The 20,429-nt window shown below is 38.6% G+C and overlaps 1 protein-coding gene across 1 annotated transcript in view; it reads right to left on the bottom strand.

Annotated features, from left to right (window-relative positions):
• GREB1 (growth regulating estrogen receptor binding 1) overlaps nucleotides 1–20,429 on the bottom strand; it is a gene marked incomplete at both ends in the record, with an annotated part of 57,966 nt that overhangs the window by 6,335 nt on the left and 31,202 nt on the right. Inside the window, 10 exons of the mRNA XM_084261639.1 lie at nucleotides 1,105–1,323; nucleotides 2,277–2,451; nucleotides 3,245–3,449; nucleotides 3,848–4,009; nucleotides 4,775–4,917; nucleotides 6,501–6,659; nucleotides 8,388–8,490; nucleotides 14,653–15,269; nucleotides 17,232–17,321; nucleotides 19,789–19,988. Of these exons, the coding sequence (XP_084117765.1) occupies nucleotides 1,105–1,323; nucleotides 2,277–2,451; nucleotides 3,245–3,449; nucleotides 3,848–4,009; nucleotides 4,775–4,917; nucleotides 6,501–6,659; nucleotides 8,388–8,490; nucleotides 14,653–15,269; nucleotides 17,232–17,321; nucleotides 19,789–19,988 (2,073 nt within the window). The remainder of the gene's footprint in view (nucleotides 1–1,104; nucleotides 1,324–2,276; nucleotides 2,452–3,244; nucleotides 3,450–3,847; nucleotides 4,010–4,774; nucleotides 4,918–6,500; nucleotides 6,660–8,387; nucleotides 8,491–14,652; nucleotides 15,270–17,231; nucleotides 17,322–19,788; nucleotides 19,989–20,429) is intronic.

The raw sequence follows: 20,429 nt of genomic DNA, 5'->3' as shown, positions 1-20,429 counted from the left end.
GCTGCATGCCAGGAGTAGGAATGCCTCTCAAAGTTGCTCCTTGAGGCTGAGAGAATCTTTATCATGTTAGACACTTGGTAAGTGAATTGGGAATAAGCATGCTGAAACTTTGCAAATCTTAGCAAAGTGGTATAAAAGATTGAATTGTGCACATACATCCCTTTAGACATAAACCATTGACCAAGTCTGAAACTAGGATTGGATCCAGCCTCACCTAGTCTTCTCTGAGAAGGAGTTTAGAAAGCAAGGGGGTTGACTCCAAACCTCCTGACTCAACGGGAGGATTCCCCTGACAGTTTTGTCTGACTCTGTACTTTATGCATTAAATAATCCAGTGTACCTTGCCATCAAATCTTGTTAAATCCCTCTTGCATTTACTATTGAACTTTGTTAACTCACTTTGTTATTAATAAAATACATTGCTGCTTCTGTCTTGCAAGTAAAGTACATCTCTGTCACAGTATCCCTGACATGTACCTGCCAAATTCAGTTCTGGTAACTGTGGTGATACTGTGCCTGGCAATGTTACAACGTGATATATCCTGTGTGGCACAATAAATGAAAAAGTGGGATTTCTGAGACAGCTGAACGTGAGAAACAACCACCAGGGTTAGTGATGTTATTCCTTTCCTCTGATTGTCCTGATGAGCACACATGTAGTGTGCTCCAGTGTCGTGCTATGCAGGGTAAAAAGTCCAGCTGTGCCTCAGTGCCATGCCAGAACCAGGCTTGGTTATGCACCATTGCCCCATACCCCCATTTCCTTTGGAAAGGAGCACACACCAGTTGGCAGGAGGGGAAGGGCAGTGTTTCCCAAAAGGCCGCTTGGACCACACAGCGAGAGGACCAGCACTACAGGGGACACTGCTGAGTGTGTCTACCCTATAATTCAAATATGACTGTTTTATTTGGAACTATGGAAATTCCTGTGTTTTTCCAACTGCTGGCAGCTTGGGAAGGATTTGAACCATCCATAAGAAAAAAAAAAAAAAATCTGTCTGCATTCCACTATCAACCTCCCCCCAAAAAAGCCAAAAGAGCTTTTGTAAAATTTCCTTTATTTGGTTCATTATCTTTATTGAACGATGCTACAAATTCACTTACCTGTTCTGATTGTACTGTACGTTTTGTGTCAGATCAACATTCAGCATAATGAAATCATGCACATGGCAGCAGGAGAATGGTTCCTTGATCTCAGCACTGTTTGTTTTACTGGACCATTTCCTCATCCCAATTAAGGCATAGTGAGTGACGTTGGGAGTTGCTTCAATATGTTGCAGAATTTGCTTCAAGGAGACATTCCTTTCAGTCCATGTATAGTCACTACCATAATTCCAAAAATGTGTTAAAGTATGTAGAGAATATGCAGTATCTCATTCAGCTGAAGAGCAGTTCTTAACAGTTGAAAGTACTTATGAGAGTCAGGTAGATAAGGTCAGTGTTGTCCTACTTTACTGCAACCTTATGTCTCTAATCAAAACCTAAAATGAACTAGTGCTTAGGTGGTGGGGAATGTTATGACAGATCTGCAACTTAGTCTAGATCTTTCAAAATATTTATTCAGATCAGTTTACCTGGATAATGTTCCATATGCTTCTGGGAAAGCTGCTGACTTTATGCCATAACTTAAGTGCAAAGTATAAGATCCTCCTTGCCCACCCCTAGAGTCCATAAATCTCAGTTTTCACTTACTTTAATTCTCTTTGAAGGTTTGCTGTAAATCATGCATAGCACTGTTCTGGGAATAGATAAAAATACCTAGTACAAAAATGCTCTAAAGAAATGAAAACACCAATACTTGTTTGGGGACTTGAGGAGCTAATAAAGGAGCCATACAGACTGGGATTAACAAAAGAGCCAGAGGAAATCAGTTGCAAATTTTGCACAAAAATGTCTTTTATCATCTTTAGAAAAATCCTGTTAAAAGTGTCCATGTGAATGCCCACGCTTGCCCAGTGCATCAGGGACCATATACAGAGTCTGACATCTGCAGTCCAAGCAACTGTAGTTCGGGCTGGAGTCAAGCTATACAGCAGAGGCTGCAGGGCACTGAAGTCAGTGGACAGGAATGAAAACCAGGAATGAAAACCAGGCACTAAACTGTGTGCTATGCTAAGGCAGAAATCTAGGGAAAATACATCTCTCGTTAGGGAAATACTATTCTCTGCTTGTACAGGGGGAATGTTGTGATATTTCAAATATGTAACTTCAAAACTGATATGCTTTAAAAGGTTAAAAGAGATCACCTGTAAAAAACATATATTACTCTTATTTACCTTTTCCTCTCTCCTGAACAATCAACTTCCACTGCATTCCACATAACACAGGAGTCATCTGAAATGACAATGAAAGGCCAGATATCCTGGGGTTTTATCCCCAGCTCCTCCTGCCGATTTCGTTCAAGCTCCAAGTTATGGTAAGACAACTCTTTGATCAGGAAGTGTGCAGCACCTGCAACCAAGCACAGAAACTGTCAGATTAAAAGTAGGGGCAGAAATGCTGTGCTTTTAACTTGGAAGCCTCTTGGAGTATTTCTGCAGACCAGGGTATGAATCACTCTAAGATTTTAACACCTTAACACTCCCCAGAGCCAACTTACTTAGTCATTTGCCAAGCACGTGATTTACACACTCCCCCAGGAAGCACAGAAAATGAAGCCTGACTTCTGGGGTAAAGATTTATTACTGTCTTAAGGGTTCACTGACTGATTCTTTTAAACTGATAGATATTTGGCTCCATTAGCATCTCTTAGTACAAATATCTAGAGTTGTTGATTGATCAACTGAATAACATGGGAACAATTTCCCCTGACAATCTACTTTGAATGTTTACTGCTACAGTTGTCTGTAAGTTGTTCCAGCAGGAAAAGCCAGATGAGGAATATTTCACAGACATTGTATTAGCAGAACTTAAAAGATGTACCTAATCACTGTGTACGCAAATTGTAGGTAACTGATTTCCTCAAGGAAACAGGGTTGGTAACTCACTCTGAGTTAACACTCTGAGCTCCCTTTAAAATCAATAGAGGAGAGTAAGTATTTCTATGGTGTGATGTGTGTCTAACTTGTTTTAGAATTTAATTTTACCTTCAGCTGTGACACATTGTCTTTAAAGAGAATCCATATCACCAGACTGATACTGTAGCTCCAAGGTGCATGTCTACATTTCGCTGCAGAGTAGGGCCCAAGGGCTCAAGGGCCCAGGTTGTGTGTCTGCACTTGTTAGAAGTTTATGTTATACTTACCTACACCCGCACTGTTGAAAATGCTTGGAAGAACAAGCATGATGTGGTTGGGCCAATACTTCTTGTAAATGGCCATTTCATACTCCTTGACAACTAGAACATGTAAATGACTGGCTCCATCCATTGCATGATATAGATTGAAAAGTCCGTGTTCGTGACGACCAGTGGTGGGAGTGAAAGTGGGGCTTTTGATGTAATCTTCACTCTGTAAAGAAAAAGTGTGAGTTTCTGTATTAAGCTGAAGGATGTTTAAAGAAAGAGAACCAGATCCTTCAGAAGAATAAATCAGCTTCATTATCACTAGACAAACTGCTACATTTTAGATCAGCTCAATAGGAAAATTAGCAACCATAACCAACTAACTTTTGCCCCAGATAAGAACATATATACCAAAGGATCAACCTTGATACAAGCAAAAGAAACAGCTTTTTGGTGGCTTGGCAGTTTTGCTTCATGTGTCCCTTTCTAGGAGAAAATACCAGCTCAGTATCAGGACATAATTCTCTCTTGGCAGCAGGACCAGAAGTGTAATGGACCCTAATTATTAAACTTGTTGGTGTCTCTCTCCCATATATATGGCCATAAATGTAATTATCCATCTACCTTGTCTGTGACTAGTGGCAGCCTCATGCTTTCCAATTGTCTTCCTGGTTGGCTAAAAACAAAATGATGCTCCTTTGACTTTGGAATGATAAAATGCAGCTGGATTTCTTCTCCCAGCATAGAATAGGAAAAGGCAAATGCATGCAGAGTGGACTCATAAATCTGAGGATGGGAAAAAATAAGAAAATTCCAGTGGTTAAAATCAAACTAATTTCCTACAAGGTCTGTGGTTAATAGACATTTATAACACTACCAAACAGACCACAATCAATGACTAGATTGCATTAGATTTTACCTCATGATTCACCAGGTGTTTAAGCAAAGTCCCCCAGGTTAATGCAAACACTAAAAATCTATAAATTAAGCTGTTCCCTCTTTTGAAACCATTGTTCCAGCTTCATCTTGCAGATGGTACCAATACTTAGAGGTTGCTCTTTCAAAAACACTGACGCATAAAACTCAGTATTTTTATTGTTAATACCTTTTACCTCACATTCTAACAGACAGGAAAGGGGATGGTTACTCTGAGTGGTAACAGTCTGTATGCCACATACAGAGTATTCTACATGGGACTACTCCTGTATCAGAAGTATCACCTTTTGTAGTTACTTTGATGAACATATAAGTCCCAGTGGGAAAAGTTTACTGGGAAAGTAGTTTCAACTGGAATTATACATGTTGAAGGTAGATTCCAGCATTGAATAAGCCAGTGAACAAGCAAAGAGCAGTCCTCTGATGTCCCCAAACCTGCAGTGAGGTCAAGGCAGGCAAAGTTCAAAAAAAATAACAAAACCTGTAAATCAGCTGATTTTAACACAGACATAGAATGTGCAAGGCAATTCAAATGTCCTGAATGTATACAGAACCATGTTTGGGTTGTATCTGCTTCACTTTCTGATCTGCAACATGATATCTGGAAATCTTTACCTGGTACCTAGGATTGAAACCCATATATTGATGACACTGTTCACAGTGATGGTAGGTGTTATACGCTGCATACTTGGATAATCTCATCCTAGTTGTTTGACGACGTGTATACATATCCTCCTGTTTCCTGCTCATTGATCTGTCTATTAGAAAAAGAAACAACTTAAATATATATTCAAGGCCAGAATGAATTGCCTTATGACAAACCACTTACCTCATTGGAACTATCTTCTAGGAGCAATGGGAGGATTAAACACATGTAAAGCAGAGTATAAATTCATTCTGAGCATACTATGGTTTATAAATGCTTATGTCCAGATTTCACATAAGGCTGAGGTGTAAGAAACCAGATTATTAAAATTATTGTTCCTTGTTATTAGTAGTTGAATGCTTGCAAAAGTAATAAATAGTAAAAAAAAAAAAGTCTTGTGATAGACATTTACTGTCCTGAAAGGGACATCACAGTAGATTATGTGAAATGAACTTTGCAGATCTAGTGATATTGCTCATTAGTGAATATCTGCATTTTAGAAAGGGTCACCTTTATGGGAAACTGAAGGAAGATGAGACATAATCTCTGCTGAAAAAGACTTGTTATGTCCTCTGGCCAAGCCTTTCACTCAGATTTTTAGCATCAGATCAGGTTGTCCTGTCAAGTTTTGAAAATCACTAAGAATGTGAGTTTCAGGGCTCTTTCCACAACCCCCTACATGGGTTGACCACTTCTATTCTGACAATATTTTTCATACTATCTAATTGTAATTTCCCATGTTGCAACTCGTGTCTTTTGTCTCTTGTCCTTATGTTGTGTATCTGTAATAGTTTGTGTCTATAAGTTCCCACTGTGAAGTTGACGACAGCAATCAGATGTCCCTGCTAGACTTCTCCAGACCAAACAAACCTAATTCTCTTCAATTTTCTATGTAATTCATGTTCTTCAGTCTCTATCCGTCTTAGTGGGTGCCCACTAGACTCACTTCTGTAGGTCAATGTCTTTTTTGTACTGGAAAGTCAAAACTGTGACAAAATACTCCATATATGTTACTTACAGGTGTCAGGCATGAACGAATAATAATTTCCCTTGACCTGCTTGCTAGATTTTTAGTAAGTTAGTTCAATAAACCAGTAAGCCAACAGAGAACTGGTGACTCATATTCAAACTGTTGTCTACTAGGACCATCAGGTTGCCTTTCTCAAAGCTGCTGTCTACATAGATGGCACCAAGCTTGTACAGATGCAAAAGGTTATTCCACACCAATTGAAAGATTTTGCATTTACTTCTGTTGAACGATTTGAGGTGCCTGAACCAATTTCTCCAGCCTATCAAGGTCTTTCTGAACAACAATGTTACCTTCTTGCATGTTGACTGCTCCTCCAATTTGGTATCATCCATGAACTTGCTGGCATCGTGTTCTGTTGCTTTGACCAAGTTATTAATGTCAGTCTCAAACAGCATTTGCCTCACTCTCAGCATCTCCATGTATACCCAGCTGTCAGTCAGATTGTGATTTTTTTTAAATGAAAGACTACCTATCTAAAATTCCATAAAACATTTATAATGTTCACACCTTGGTGCTTCATCTCACAGACTTCAAGATTTTTTTCACTATTACTTAGTCAAGTACTATTCGGATAATTTCACTCTGTTCAGTGGTTCAGTGGATTCTCACATTAAAAACAAATAAATACATATATGTGTATTAATCTAGATTTTTCAAATTCTAACCTTCGCTGGTTATAGTCTGAAGCTTTGAACAAATCAGACTTGCATCTTCATATTTTGGGTCATGGATTGTATAGTCAAAAGGCATCTTCTTAAATGTCTCCAAATCTGGCCACGTATCTCCAGGTTGATGGTAGAATTGATCAGATTCTTCTTTTACGTCTATGATATTAATGGAAGATAAGAATTCATGTAATTACAATTTTTAAACCTCTTTATATTGCTATAGATGTTTTTGTTATGCCTATTTTTCCTGTATGTGATTTTTTCTTTCATCATTCTTAGGAAGCACTACTATTATGCATCAAGAATTGCACCTTTCAACAAACATATGTCATACCTCAATGCAATTCTGTTTTTTAAACCTTTGCTTTTCAAACCTCCATAATCTTACTGGAGCAGTTTGTAGGATGATGTTGAAAACAATGTCAAGGGTCTTGTAAGGCTGATCTACCCTCATCCAGGCATTTGGAGTCTTTCCACTGACCACCACATTTGTGAAATCAGTTGGGGAAAGATATTATTGTCACTGAGGAAAAGAAGCATTTTTAAAGCTTCATAAATGGTAGTATCAAGTACAGTGCAGCATTAAAGTCAAATGCCCCTTCTAGTGATAAAGGACAGAGTAATTCAAACATCATTCAGCCTAGGGTAAGAGAAAAATAGTAAATGGAATTGGTATAATGTGTGGTGACATCATGCCTTTATCTGAAACAGGGGAACTGGCATAAAACCCCAAATGTACCCAAGTCTGTACAAAACACTTCTCTGCCTTTATGAAGAGGTTGAAAGATCTGACGAGGGTTAAATGAACAGTAGTGAGGAGTTCAGCCTGGGGATCAGCTGTAAGTTGCTGTGAAAAGCCCTAACTCCATGTCTATGCGTATAAACTAAATTATTATTTACAACAAATAAGTCCCCTATTTATTTGCACCCAAAGTAAATATGAAACTCAAATGGAATTAATCAGATGGTGAAATTATCTTTGTGCCCTGACTGCAAGTTACCTCTAAAATCCTGCCTAAAACACAAAAGATTGCTTATACAAGCCTCTCCCCTAGCAGACTAGTCACCTTTGCCACGGGTTTTGCCATAAACCTCGGGGTATAGTTGCCTCTTTCTCAAGCACAGTTCAGTGTGGAGAAAGACTCCTGGGTACTTCCCCAGAAAGCCCTCAGAGACAAGAGGTGAGGCACAGTCCCCAGTACGATGACTGGACCGACCAAGGTCTAACCAAGGCAGCTAGCAGGCAGGTAGCATCCATCTGGGACCCTCCATGGCTGACTGTGGACGCGCTTTTTGTGCAGAGCTAGACATATCCTATAACGTACCAGTCATATTTTTCTATGTAATCCAGCCCTTAGTTACTGAGGCTGGGTATCAAAAATACATCTGAAAACACAAGGGAGTAATACAGTGTAAATAAAGGAAGTTTAGACTAAAATTAGCTATTAGAGATTAGGGATTGTTTTCCTACTTCTTGTAGTCTTATATACTTAGAAAATATGACATTGCTCCTCATGATATAGATCTGCCAGAGTTTCACTGATTCTTTTTATATACTTTACAACAGAAGTCCATTCCCACTCTAAAGTGAAACCCAATAGCATGATATCATTTAATACACATAAATGCTGTTGATTACTTCCCAAGAAAAACAGAAATATGTGATTTTTCTTACAGAGAGAAAAACTAAACTCCAAATTATGAGTAAGATAATAACATATTCTTAAATATCACTTGAAGACCACACAAAAATTTTCTTAGAATATTTCAATAATATAAATTAATTGCGAAGGTGAATTGCATAAGATAGACAACTACTTTTCAGTTTAACATAATATTTTTCTACGGGCTCTAGAAGTAAATTTTTTTATATCCAGAACTTACTGATGTTGATTTCTTCCTCATCATAAACATCCACTTCTGTCAGTCTAATCAGCATTCGGGACAAAATACTGAGGAACTGCAGATAGGCACCTGTTTTCCCTATCTGTAAATATATAAATTAGCAAATACAAAAGCAATGTTATTAAAAAAAAAAAGTTACTTTCCACGTATCTGGAAATTGCAGCTGCAGTGAAACCAACATTAAAATTCATTGCTTGCAAATCCCTGCATTTCTATATTCCTTGGCATAAATGAAATGCTTAAATTCCCAACAGTTCTGTTCTCTCTACAGGGGAACCTAGCCTGGAAAATGCATTTTATGTCACAGCTCTAATCACAGGCCCACAGATGAGAATTTTCTCTCCTGATGTTAGAGTTGTTACATAGGCAAAGAACTTTTAAAAATCCATACAAGCTCATAAAATGTTGCAAAAACTGCCAGACAACTCAAGAATTACCTCAGCCCCTTCACATTTGCATGATTTACCAGTTCAGTGACTGTTACTGAGGCACCCTGACTATCCCAATGAACGAAGCTGCACCCAGCTATAGCAGAACTTGTGCAGGCAGCTTCAACTCCTGCAGGTCGTGGTATATGTAACAATGTGTTGTTACACCTCTTGTATGGAAACTTTACTCTTTCCCTCCCACTGTTTCAAAATTACATTTTAAATGTTTGTTTTTAAATTTTTAAGATTATAACCTTTTTTACACCAAATAGTATTGCTTCCCTTTTATAGTTTTTTATAATGAAAGGTATAAGCTTACTGATGATAATATCAATAATGCCATATCTAAGTATTGCTTCCCTTTTATAGTTTTTATAATGAAAGGTATAAGCTTACTGATGATAATATCAATAATGCCATATCTAAGCAGACAGCTTTACAAACCACTACACTTGAACAGGAAGCAGTACACAATGGATTTCAATAAGAAAAAAAAAGAATCATAGAACCACAGACTGGTTTGGGTTGGAAGATACCTCAAAGACAATCTAGATCCAACCCCCTGCCTTGGGCAGGGAAACCCTCCACTAGCCCAGGTTTCCCAAAGCCCCATCCAGCCTAGCCTTGAACACTGTCAGGAAGGGGGCAGCCACAGCTTCTCTGGGCAGCCTGTGCCAGGGCCTCACTGCCCTCACAGCATTTTACAATGTTTTCTCTCAAATCTGAGATTACCTTCATAAGCCTTTATGAACAAATTCTTTTAAGGTGCCTCTGATTTGATTAAATGCAGGGTGGCCCAACAGATTAACAGTTCCCTGATTTCAAACATATGAGAAATCACTTGTCAAAAGTACAGAACCTCTTCCCTTAATATCAGGTATCTATGTGAAAAATTAATTCCTAATCTGTTTGAAGTATATACGTAGAATTGTCAACAGAATAACAGGCAGAAAACTTTACTTTTTCTTTTTGGTAACCATTTAAAACTGAATCTTTCAAAATCATGTCTTTTTCTTTCCCTGGGGGACCAGCCCTCACCAATGGTTTTCAACTAGGTATCTGGGTGTGACAACATGGTACTTAGATGAAAGCTATCAGCTGTCAATTAACTCAGACACAAAGTTGTAGGATCATGAGTCCAGAATGTTGGAAACCACAGGACTACCAGTGCTAGTCCTTAACCACTAAACTAAAATGTATACTTAAAATATTCCATGCATTAGGTCCTACACAATCTCATTATCTGTGACATAATAGGTGTGAAACACAGTACCATGAGCTTTATGAACTGTTAGGCATTAGCAACGCTGTATGTAAGAAGTTGATAGGAGTGTGCAGGAATGTCTCCAGGTTTTCAGAATGTCTCTCTGCCAGGAAAGAGAGAGATCTGGCTGGGCACATAGCTGCATACATATTTGAGCTTCATCCATGTGCACGTGGGCCTGCAGTTGGTGCTGAAGAAATGAACTAGTGAAGTGGAGAACACCTTTTCTGGGTCATTTTGACAAGTACATTTTCAAAAATAAAAAGAGAGGAAAATGAATTCTCATTTACAATCAACATTTACTACAGAAGGGAAGAGCCTTGAACAACTGAATTTGTAACATGCTCAGGTAAGGAAATACACCAAAATAGAAGACCTGCAAAGAAATTTTAAACTGGATACATGGTTGGGCTGTAGCTTTATGCATCTTTAGAGAAACCTGGTACGATGCTGTGTTGATCCTAGTTAGTGACTCTGGACTTAACCATGATACAATATATTAACATCGATGACAAGTGGTAAGAAAGTACTCTGAGCAAGGTGTTTTCTTCCATATCCTGTCTTTGCTTGGCACACAAAAGCTACAGATTAAAAGAATGAAGGAACCTGGAATGAGTTGCAAAACATACACAAGGGGTGCTGCTACTACAGACAGCTCTACTTCCCAGAAGGACATTCCTGAAATACATCTGATGAATCAGACTTGGAAGAAAATCCTAGAAGACTAAGACATAAAAATCTTGTTAAAACTCGTGATAACTAAGGAACTTGAAGCCTGCAAAGATTTGTATTTTGATTTCTATTTTCCACCTTAGTGCAAGGGATGATTTGGCCCAGAAAAGACTAAGAATGTGTTTATCATGAAGCTCTTCAATTCATGAAGTGCAGCTGTAGCTGAGCAAGAGGAAGGAGTATGAACTCCAATTCTTCCTGCAGATAATTCAAGAGATAAGAATATGTATTTTTTGTGTCAGAGACATACACTGCTTAAGAGGAGTAGAAAGCTATCCAAAGATTTTGACCATTGAACTGTGCTTGCCATTGATATCAAGGATAAGCTGAAAACAGTCTAAGAATTTCCGAGAGAGAGAAATTCTAGTCAGAGAAATTATGTGCACACCTCCACACTTATTCATGGAGGTGACATCCAGAAGAGCTGTTGCATCAGGTCTAGTGGTAATGAGCTCCCCTTTTTAACTTGGATCAGACACTAGATACCAGAACTAAATACTAGAATACTAAAAAATACCCCAAGTATTTTTTTTATTCTTACATGTTGCTATAAAGTATCATCTGATTTCAGTCTTCACATTTGAAGAAATATGGCGAAAGGGGAAATAATTTCATAAGGCCCTTCTATTTGAACTTCCAGGAGAGATATTCTCACGTACCACAGTAGTGGTTTCAAAGTGTGGTCTGCAAATCAATGATGACTCATAGAAAACATACTCATGCTCCACAGACAGCTGGCCAAATGGTACTTGCTCTTCTTGTTTCCACTTGCAATATTCTTCTAAAACATAGCTAACAATAGATATATTAAATATTTCCTTAATACTTTTCTTAAATAAGCTGAGTGTTATATAAGCCCATTGTAACAAGATTTTAATAGGAGTAGAGGAAAACAAATAATATGGGATGCAGTTGTCTTCCTTAGAAAGTGTCTTAAGAGGTGCTTGCTTGATGCCCTGGATATGGTGCCACAGGACTGCGCTGCGTTCACAAGCAGCTTCAACCCTTAAGGAAAATGCTAGCTCTAAGGTTTTGTATTATCACATTAAGAGACAAAGGTACAAAACCTTGATTTGCAATTTGGGGAACTTGAATGCTTCTAAGAAACATATTTTCATTAATTCAGGCTTCCTGACAGGCATTTTCTTGGGCACACTAGGAACTAGATGTCTAGTCAGAGACACACATTGTTCACAGTGGTGCATATTTATTCATACTCATTAACCAGTGGGTTAGCCTGGATGGTGTGAACTCACTTAAAGTTAAATATATAGGTGTATTCTATATCTATCCAGTTTTTACTGCATTCCCTACAGCCTCTTGAAAAAAAGCATGTAGGGTCTTCTAACATACAGCACCTTCTAGTGAATATAGTTGTCCTTGTAAACATGGATCAGGTCTTCTAGAAAAACATTTTGAGATTAGAGAGACTAAAATGTCTCCATGAGAGAAGGGTGAGTGTACTTTATTGATAACTACCCTGGCATGGAGAATTATCATGCTGCTTCATTAACGTGCCTAGTTTTCTTGTGTTGATTTCATATTTTGAGCAACAAACCGCATCCTGATTTGAATTTTAGCAAAGTAATTGCTGCCAGATAAACAACTACTTCCTAATTTTTGAAAAGGTAGTACTCTGGAACTCATACTTTGGCTGAGATGTTATTAACGCTGCTGCTGTTTCATAATTGGCGTTAAGCCCATGTAAAATGTTAATATAATCAAACACACATGTGAGCAAAATGTATTTCAGGAAGCAAAATTATTTCTTTCTAAAAATAGAAGGGTAATTCTAATATCTGTGCATTTTGCTCTAACTATTCCCTAGAAGAAACTACATTGTTATACCTTAAACCAATAAACAATCAACGTACTTTCATAACTCTTTGTTTGGTTTATGGGAGGTTTTAGTATTTTGGGAGGTTGAAATAGTAAAAGAAGCAAAACTGCTTTTTTCCACACATTGAAATGAATATATACCCCAAAGTTTTTATACTTAGGAAGAAGACATGACATGATACACCCAATTTGATGCATGTGACTTTGTTCCGTGTGAAATAGGTATACTCTTCAGAAAGGACTGAAGGATATAAAATGAATAAACACGTGAAGGGTATCCTTTAGGAACTGATCCAACTGTATGACCCAATGCAAGACTAGGAAATAACCTGCATTGTGAAGACAGCTGGAGAAGAGATGGAATTTCAAGTGAAAGGAGTGATATTAAGGCTGAAGTTCACTGCCATACAGCACATCAACAGGAGTTCTATTCAATATTTGAAATAAAAGAAAAGGCTTTTAAATGAAAAGTGGTGAATATTGTACCCTGGAACAGAGCTGATGAGTAAGGAAGCTGCCTTTTTAAATATAATTAGTTAAATTACAACTATCAAGTGTGAGAAGCACCAAAACCTTCTCACAGGTGTGTAGTGTGCTCTCAAAGGTCTTTGAATCACTCTTCTGTGAATCACAGGTTTACATTTGTGACCCATGACCAAATGAATATCAAATAAATATTTACTTATTAGCTAATCTGGATATTTAGGGTGGCTTTGGAAATGGTACCTTTGGGGGGGTTGATGTGTATGCATATAAAATTCTAACAAAAATTGTCACAGCATATGTTTTTCTTCAAGATGGAAATAAAGAACATCTCTCTTCCAGAAGGTATTTGTTTTATGCTGCAGGTAAGCATGAAATTCAGTTTCTTGATCACATAATACCTCAATCTTTGGCAAGCATTGACAATTTAGGTCAAAGGAAAGGACAGTGAAAAAATTGCTCGCCAGAGTACTTTCTGGAATCCTAAGTGAATTACAGTAACATTTGCAGAAAGACCCAGTATGAAAAGCCCATAAGTTTGGGTGTACAATGGAATACAATCATTTAACAACTAGCAATATGTAGTTTCCCTTTGTGACAGATGGGCATAGAAGAGTGGATCATCTGAGAAGATAATCCAGTAACTATCTTTAGATTAATTCTTTGGGTTGATGTTACAATAACTGGAAACATGAGTCTTGGTCTTGGTTGGGATTTATTCTTTCTGAACTCTCTGGTTCACAGGCCATCCATGTGCTCTCAGTAGGAATTGTGTATCTTCCTATCATGTTGCTTTGTACTTCACTAGAACGGGAAAGGCACAATATTACCTTTAGCAAGTAAGATATGCATTGAAATAGGAACTACCTTGTTCAGAGAAAAGAGCTAAACATTCATAGAGAATTTAGAAGAGAAGGAACTTCTTAGGACTATACCTATTTCCATATATATTCTCAAAGTAATTTAAAAACTCTTGGGTCAGCTACTCATCTTGTCAGTATGGCTATGCTAATGTTGAATTGGCCTTCTTGAATGTATTATTTACCACAGCTTCTATTTCTGTCTGCTGTGTAGAGGAAACAGAGAAAATAACTTAATTACAAACACCCAACTGTCTTCAGAATGATCAGATGAAAGTGGTTATATGCAGATCTTTGATCTTTATTTAAAATGTAAATGTATATTCAACTTTAGCAAACTTAAATTATACGTGAAATCTATCTCTTGACCAAACATTTTAATGGAGAGAGACTTAACAGAAAAGGAATATTGATTGCTGCAACTTCATTGTCTTTGAACTCAGGCTAACAATAAAGAAAGGAAGATTATTTTATTAGAAGGAGTTAGGAAATAAAATATAAGCAAGCAACTTACTCTCCATTTAAAAAAAACCCCTCCAACTTCAAGGAATAATAATAATAACTAATGTCTATTTTCTGAGATTATGAAAAAATTAGACAAAGATAATCAATGATAATACCTTGATTTTATTACACACCTGTGGTGGCCCACTCAACAGCAGCCTCCTTGGGTGAAAGGTGTCCATTCTGCCCTCATTTCTATTGTTGTAGTCCATATGGATAGGCTTGGGAACTGTCCACTGGCGGTAGTATAGAGACTGCTCCGTGCAAGTCATCATCTTACTCATCAGAGGGCGAAAAGAACTTGCCCACATAACAGAATGGTAGGGCAAGAGGGAAGATGATTTAGGAAGTCCACTGCTGTCCGTAGAAGTAATGATGTCGTAAACCAGTTTGGGCAGGAAAACTATGGGTGGCTGTTTTGATGCTTTGGTCATGGAGCATTGAGATGTCTGTAGGATGAAGGAGTTATGGGTGGGTGCAGAGGAGGAAGAAGAGGAGGAGAAAGGTGAGGAGGACGATGAGGTAATAGAAATTTGTGCGCTTTTAATGTTTTGTTTCATATCCAGCTGTTCAGTTACTGGGGGCAAGTGTTTGCTGACTGTTGTTTGTGCCCCCTTGTCTACCTTCTGCTTCAGCTTTTCATAGCTATTTGTTGTTTCTTCAGTGCTGTTGCTTAGGACTTGGTGGGGGGATTTTGCTGTATCCCCTGCTGGTACTAAGGGAGGAGATGAGTCATTGCAGAATGCTGTAACTGAAAGAAAATTCGTATTTCAACACAGTGCAGCTATCTTTGCTAGTCAATACCACAGTTAAGCAAAACAAACAAAATAAAGATAGCATTTAGATAGAGTATCCATCAAGAGCTGCAATCCTGCTCCTATCCTTGTTTTCACCTTTCTCATACAGGAAGTCATAATGGCACTAGCTTGGAGTAATCATCTCAACACAGAAAGTGTTTTTTAAACTTTAAAGCATAAGCAAGGTATCAGTGATTGATTGTCCTGTCTTCTACTTCCCTCCTCCATCCATTGCTTAAGGTGTTCATCAGATAGTTTCATTGCTCAAGACAAATAAAACATCACTGAAACCACTGTTTAAAATAGGATAAAAAAATATGTATTCACAGGCTGTTACCCCATCAAGGCCATAGGAATGTCTACACAGACTGATGTCTAGAAACAGTCCTCTGAGTCAGATCTGATCTGACACCCGTGTGCGCGTCACTGCAGCACTCACTCTGACCTCATAAAACCTGGCTCTTTAGTCTCTGGTGCTACATAATGCATTAATGTGTTCATACAGCTTTTGGTCAGCCCAGAGCACACACTGAACTCATGAATGTTGGCCCTGAATATGTCCTGTAGATATATCTCACAGCTAATTAGTGATTTTTAAAAAGTGGTGTATTTTTAATTTATATAATCTAAATGCTGCAAATTCTTGAAAGTTTAAGGCCTCATTTTAAGTGGTTCTGAGCATCTGCATTGCTTAGTGAATTCCAAAGGGGAGATGCAAACATTTCACAGTCTTTAGAGCAGACTGAGATGTGGTTGAGGAACCAGTCTCCATGTTGCACTAAGAACATCTCTCTGAATATGCACATAAACAAAACCAGCTTTCCTCTCATGGTGAAAATGACAGTCTGGGTTCTCAAAAAACCCCCACATTTTGAACTAATAAAAATCCAATGTTTAGATATAAAAGATATAATTCAGCTGCATATTAAACTGAAGTAACCAGTAAAGGACACTAGGAATAAACAAAAAAATATCCCCAGTGGTATAAATGATTTCAAGGAAAACCAGTATCCAAGTTTCAAAATACCAGTATCCATGAGCACAGGAAAAAAAGAAAGGAAAAAGGATTTCAACCACAGGCAAACTGAGGCCAGAAAGCCACAGCCAGGTTCATGGACACTGAAGAAAAAGACTTTTGAAAATTATAGTGTTTATGAAGTTTATCCAGGTGTTTTCAAGATTTTTTAAAAATTTTTGCCTGTAGAAGAGAAATCATGCCAAATGTGCAAGTCACCGTGCTGCAACTAGAAACAGATTGAAAAGAATTTACTCATTGACAAAAACCATCATGTTTTTAAAAGCTGCATGAGATTGCTACTTCTAGCAAGTTACAGTACAATTTATATTCCCCATTTCTACTCAACTCTCCTGTTAATATTATCCGCATAAAATACATGCAAACAAACTTACTAGACCAGACAGCTGCAGCACTTCTCAACATTGCCTCATGCTTTCTGTTTGCAGATTAAAAAGAAACTGAAGTTTTTAAAAATTACCCAAATTACCCAAAACATTCCAGACTAAGCCCAAAAGGCCAAACCTGCTTCCTCTCCTACTGATTTCCAAAAGATTTTTTAAAAATGTGAAGCATGTTTTCTTTTTCATGAATTGTCATGGCTTCAGTGAACGCTCTCGGCCATCACAGTGCTGACTGAGGTTTCATAGTTTAGTGGCACATATTATTATTAGTGCCTGGTTTTGGCACCCCACACTGTGACTATTTTTCAAGCATGAAAGGTCTTATTTCCTATATTTCAGGAGTCTGATCCTTACTTTTAGTAAAGTTCTCTTTAGTGATCCCATTAAAACAGACCTTACCCAAACCTTAGTGCCTTTTATAATTTATTTAACAAGATGATAAACAGGTCTTTTTATGTCCTAAATGTCACTTAAAAGAGATGATCTTAAGGTCTTACTGGAAGCTTTTGAAGAAAGAGACGAAGAAGCAGAGTCATGCGAACGAGATCTTTCTCTTTTCATAGGACTTCTCTTTTCTGAAGTAGAACCTGTTTTGTGAATGGTAGCAAGGGAAAACAAAAACAATACACAGATTAAGTAAGCTTGTAAGAAGGCACAGCTCCATTGCTAAAGTAGGGAAAAGTACATAAGAGTTTGTGTGCAGTTTGTCCTCATTCTGACACTGTTTTCAGTAAGAGTATCTGTTCCTACCATGCAATAATGCCCTATGGTCTAATCTAACTATGCTAAGCTGCAACAGGCTCACAAAATAAAAGTTGCAGCCAGGAGCTGGTAATTTGTAGGCATGTCTCAACCGTGTTTTCTCTTTCCACCTATGTCTTACTTTCCTCACTACTCCAGTGTCAGGGAAACCAAGAGGCACCAAGCTCTATTTTGCCGGTACATTACGAAATTACCTCCTACCTTGTACATTGCAGCTTTATGACCAGATTACACCTCAGCTTTTGGTGATAAAAATCCATATTTGAATAGCCACCAAGGAGATGCACATGAGGTACCTAGCGTAGGCTTCTGAGTTAAAATGCTTGTTCCTGTACAGTTTTACCATAAGCACTGCCAGCAGAAAAGCTGGACTGTAAGTCTATCTCAGTTGTTTTGAATCGGGCTCTGGAGGAGTGTACTGCTCTTACAGATGGTAAGAGCCTTACAGTTTAGCTGCTAACAACTTTCCATTTGACTCTGATCACACACAATCTCAGTGTACTTCAACTAAATGGACCTATGGGGATAAAAGTCCCTTGTTTTCCACAGTTACAAGGCACAATGGACAGTATTACAATAGAGAGTAAAAACAATGTAAAAAACTTAATGATAACTGATAACACCCATCAACTATCACTCAAAAAATATATCCTCACTAAGGGGAAATTGTGTCTGACAAATCTGATGTCCTTCCATGATGGGATTACAATACTGGTGGATAAAGGAAGAGCAACTGAGATCATCTACCTGGACCTGTGCAAAGCACTTGACACTGTCCCGGATGACATTATTGTCTCTAAACTGGAGAAACATGGATTTGCTAGATGGAACACTCGATGGATAAGGAATTGATTGGATGGTCACATTCAAGCAGTTGAAGTCAATGACTCAATGTCCAAGTGGGTAGCAGTGGTGATGTTCTTCTGGGGTCACTATTGGGACAAACATTGTTTAACAATGTCTTTGTTGACAAAATGGACAGTGCGATCAAAAGCACCCTCAGCAAGTTTGCCAAGGACACCAAGCTGTGTGGTGCAGCTGGCACACTGGAGGCAAGGGATACTATCCAGAGGGACCTTCACAGGCTTGAGATATGGGCCTGTGCAAGCCACATAAAGTTCAACAAGGTGAAGTGCAAGGTCCTTCAGAAGAAAGTCCTGAAGAATGGATTAATAGCAGCCCTGAGGAGAAAGACTTGGTGCTACTGGTGGACAAGACGTTAAGTATAACCTGGTAATGTGCACTTGGAGACCAGAAAGCCAGCTGCATCCTGGGCTGCATCAAAACCAGCATGACCAGCAGGTCAAGGGCAAGGATTCTTCCCTTCTACTCTGCTCTGGTGAGACTCCACCTGGAGTACTGAGTTCAGCTTTGGAGTCCCAAGAAAAAGACATGGAGCATTGGAGGACGCCACCAGAGGAGGCCATGAAGATAATCAGAGGGCTGGAGCACCTCTCCTATGAAGACAGGCTGAGAGAGTTGGGCTTGTTCAGCCTGGACAAGAGAAGGCTCCAGGGGGATCTTTTTAGCAGGTTTTCAACACTAAAGGAGACCAACAAGAGAGCTGGGGAGGGCTATTTACAGGGGTATCTAGTGATAACACAAGAGGTAATGGCCTTTAAGCTGAAAGAAGGTAGATTTAGATTAGATACAAGAAATTCTTCCCTGTGAGGGCGGTGAGGCCCTGGCACAGGCTGCCCAGAGAAGCTGTGGCTGCTCCCTCCCTGGCAGTGCCCAAGGCCAGTTTGGATGGGGCTTTGGGCACCATGGAATAATGGAAAGGGTTTGAAACTAGATGACTCTTGAGGTCCTTTCCAACCTAAACACTCTGTGATTCTATGAATAAACCCCCAACAGCTCCTGGTTAAATTGTTGGGTTTTATTTACACATTTATATGTACCTAAATTCTCTCTCAACTCTACACTGTTCATTTGAACATTGTCAAAGAGTACTCAGAAGTTACTATATTCAGTTATATTTTCTAGCTGTAGTACTTAATCCCTTACAGACTAGACACTACTCAGCTGTGCTATACACAGTTTTCTTGAGAGGAATCTCCACCATTGTGAGTATAGGTTTGCCAGCATCAAGCAGGGACAGTTTAGGTGCAGTTGTCCTTGCTGCGAGGGAGTGGATCGAGTCACCATTTCCCAGATGGGAAACCACACACTTCCCTGCTTTGGGGAGGGCAACACCAAAACCCCACACTGAGTATGTATCCAAACAATCCTGCTTTTTCTAATACAATTCAATCATTTTACAGCTTCTTTTATTATCACTACTAGTAATACCTTCTGTTGCTATTTCTTCATCTTCATTATCAGTGCTGCTAAGTTTCTCAGGGTCACTTTCTAACACATCATTCACGACTGCTTTCTCTGTGTGAATTTCTGAGCTCACAAAGTATGCTGCCAAACCAAGTTCTTGCTCCAAGGTAGTCCTTACCAAAGAAGATGAATTTATTAAACGTAGGTCACAGTATCTCAGTGATCTGGAGAGAAATAAGAGGGGATAGTATGAAAACTCACTGTAACCTACTCCTGTATTTCTGTTACAAACACAAACAAAGGGGAAATTTTCATGATCTGCTTAGGCTACATATGAGACAGAGCACAGTACAGCTTTAGTGCTTGATACATTTACCACTGTGGTGCATACACATTTCTTAATCCACATATGCAGCTTCATCTAGTGAGTTGAACGTTAGCATCAGCATGAGAAGAAGAATAGTCATTTGGGTTCTAAGCTGAACACACAGAATGGGATTCAGTTGGACATCCACAAGCATTTAGTGCCCTGAGGGCATCCTGTTTAGCTAACTGCCATTTAGTTAACTGCCATTCCAGAAGGCACTGATCTCCCCACACATCCTGTACTACATAAAATATCTAAAGTAACTATATTTTTTTCTTTTCTTTTTTTTTACATACCC

This window comes from Gallinula chloropus (genome assembly GCF_964237585.1).
Source record: "Gallinula chloropus genome assembly, chromosome: 3".
Classification (NCBI taxonomy): Eukaryota; Metazoa; Chordata; class Aves; order Gruiformes; family Rallidae; genus Gallinula; species Gallinula chloropus.
The sequence above is the reverse complement of the archived record's forward strand: the minus strand, read 5'-3'. Positions and strand labels throughout refer to the sequence as shown.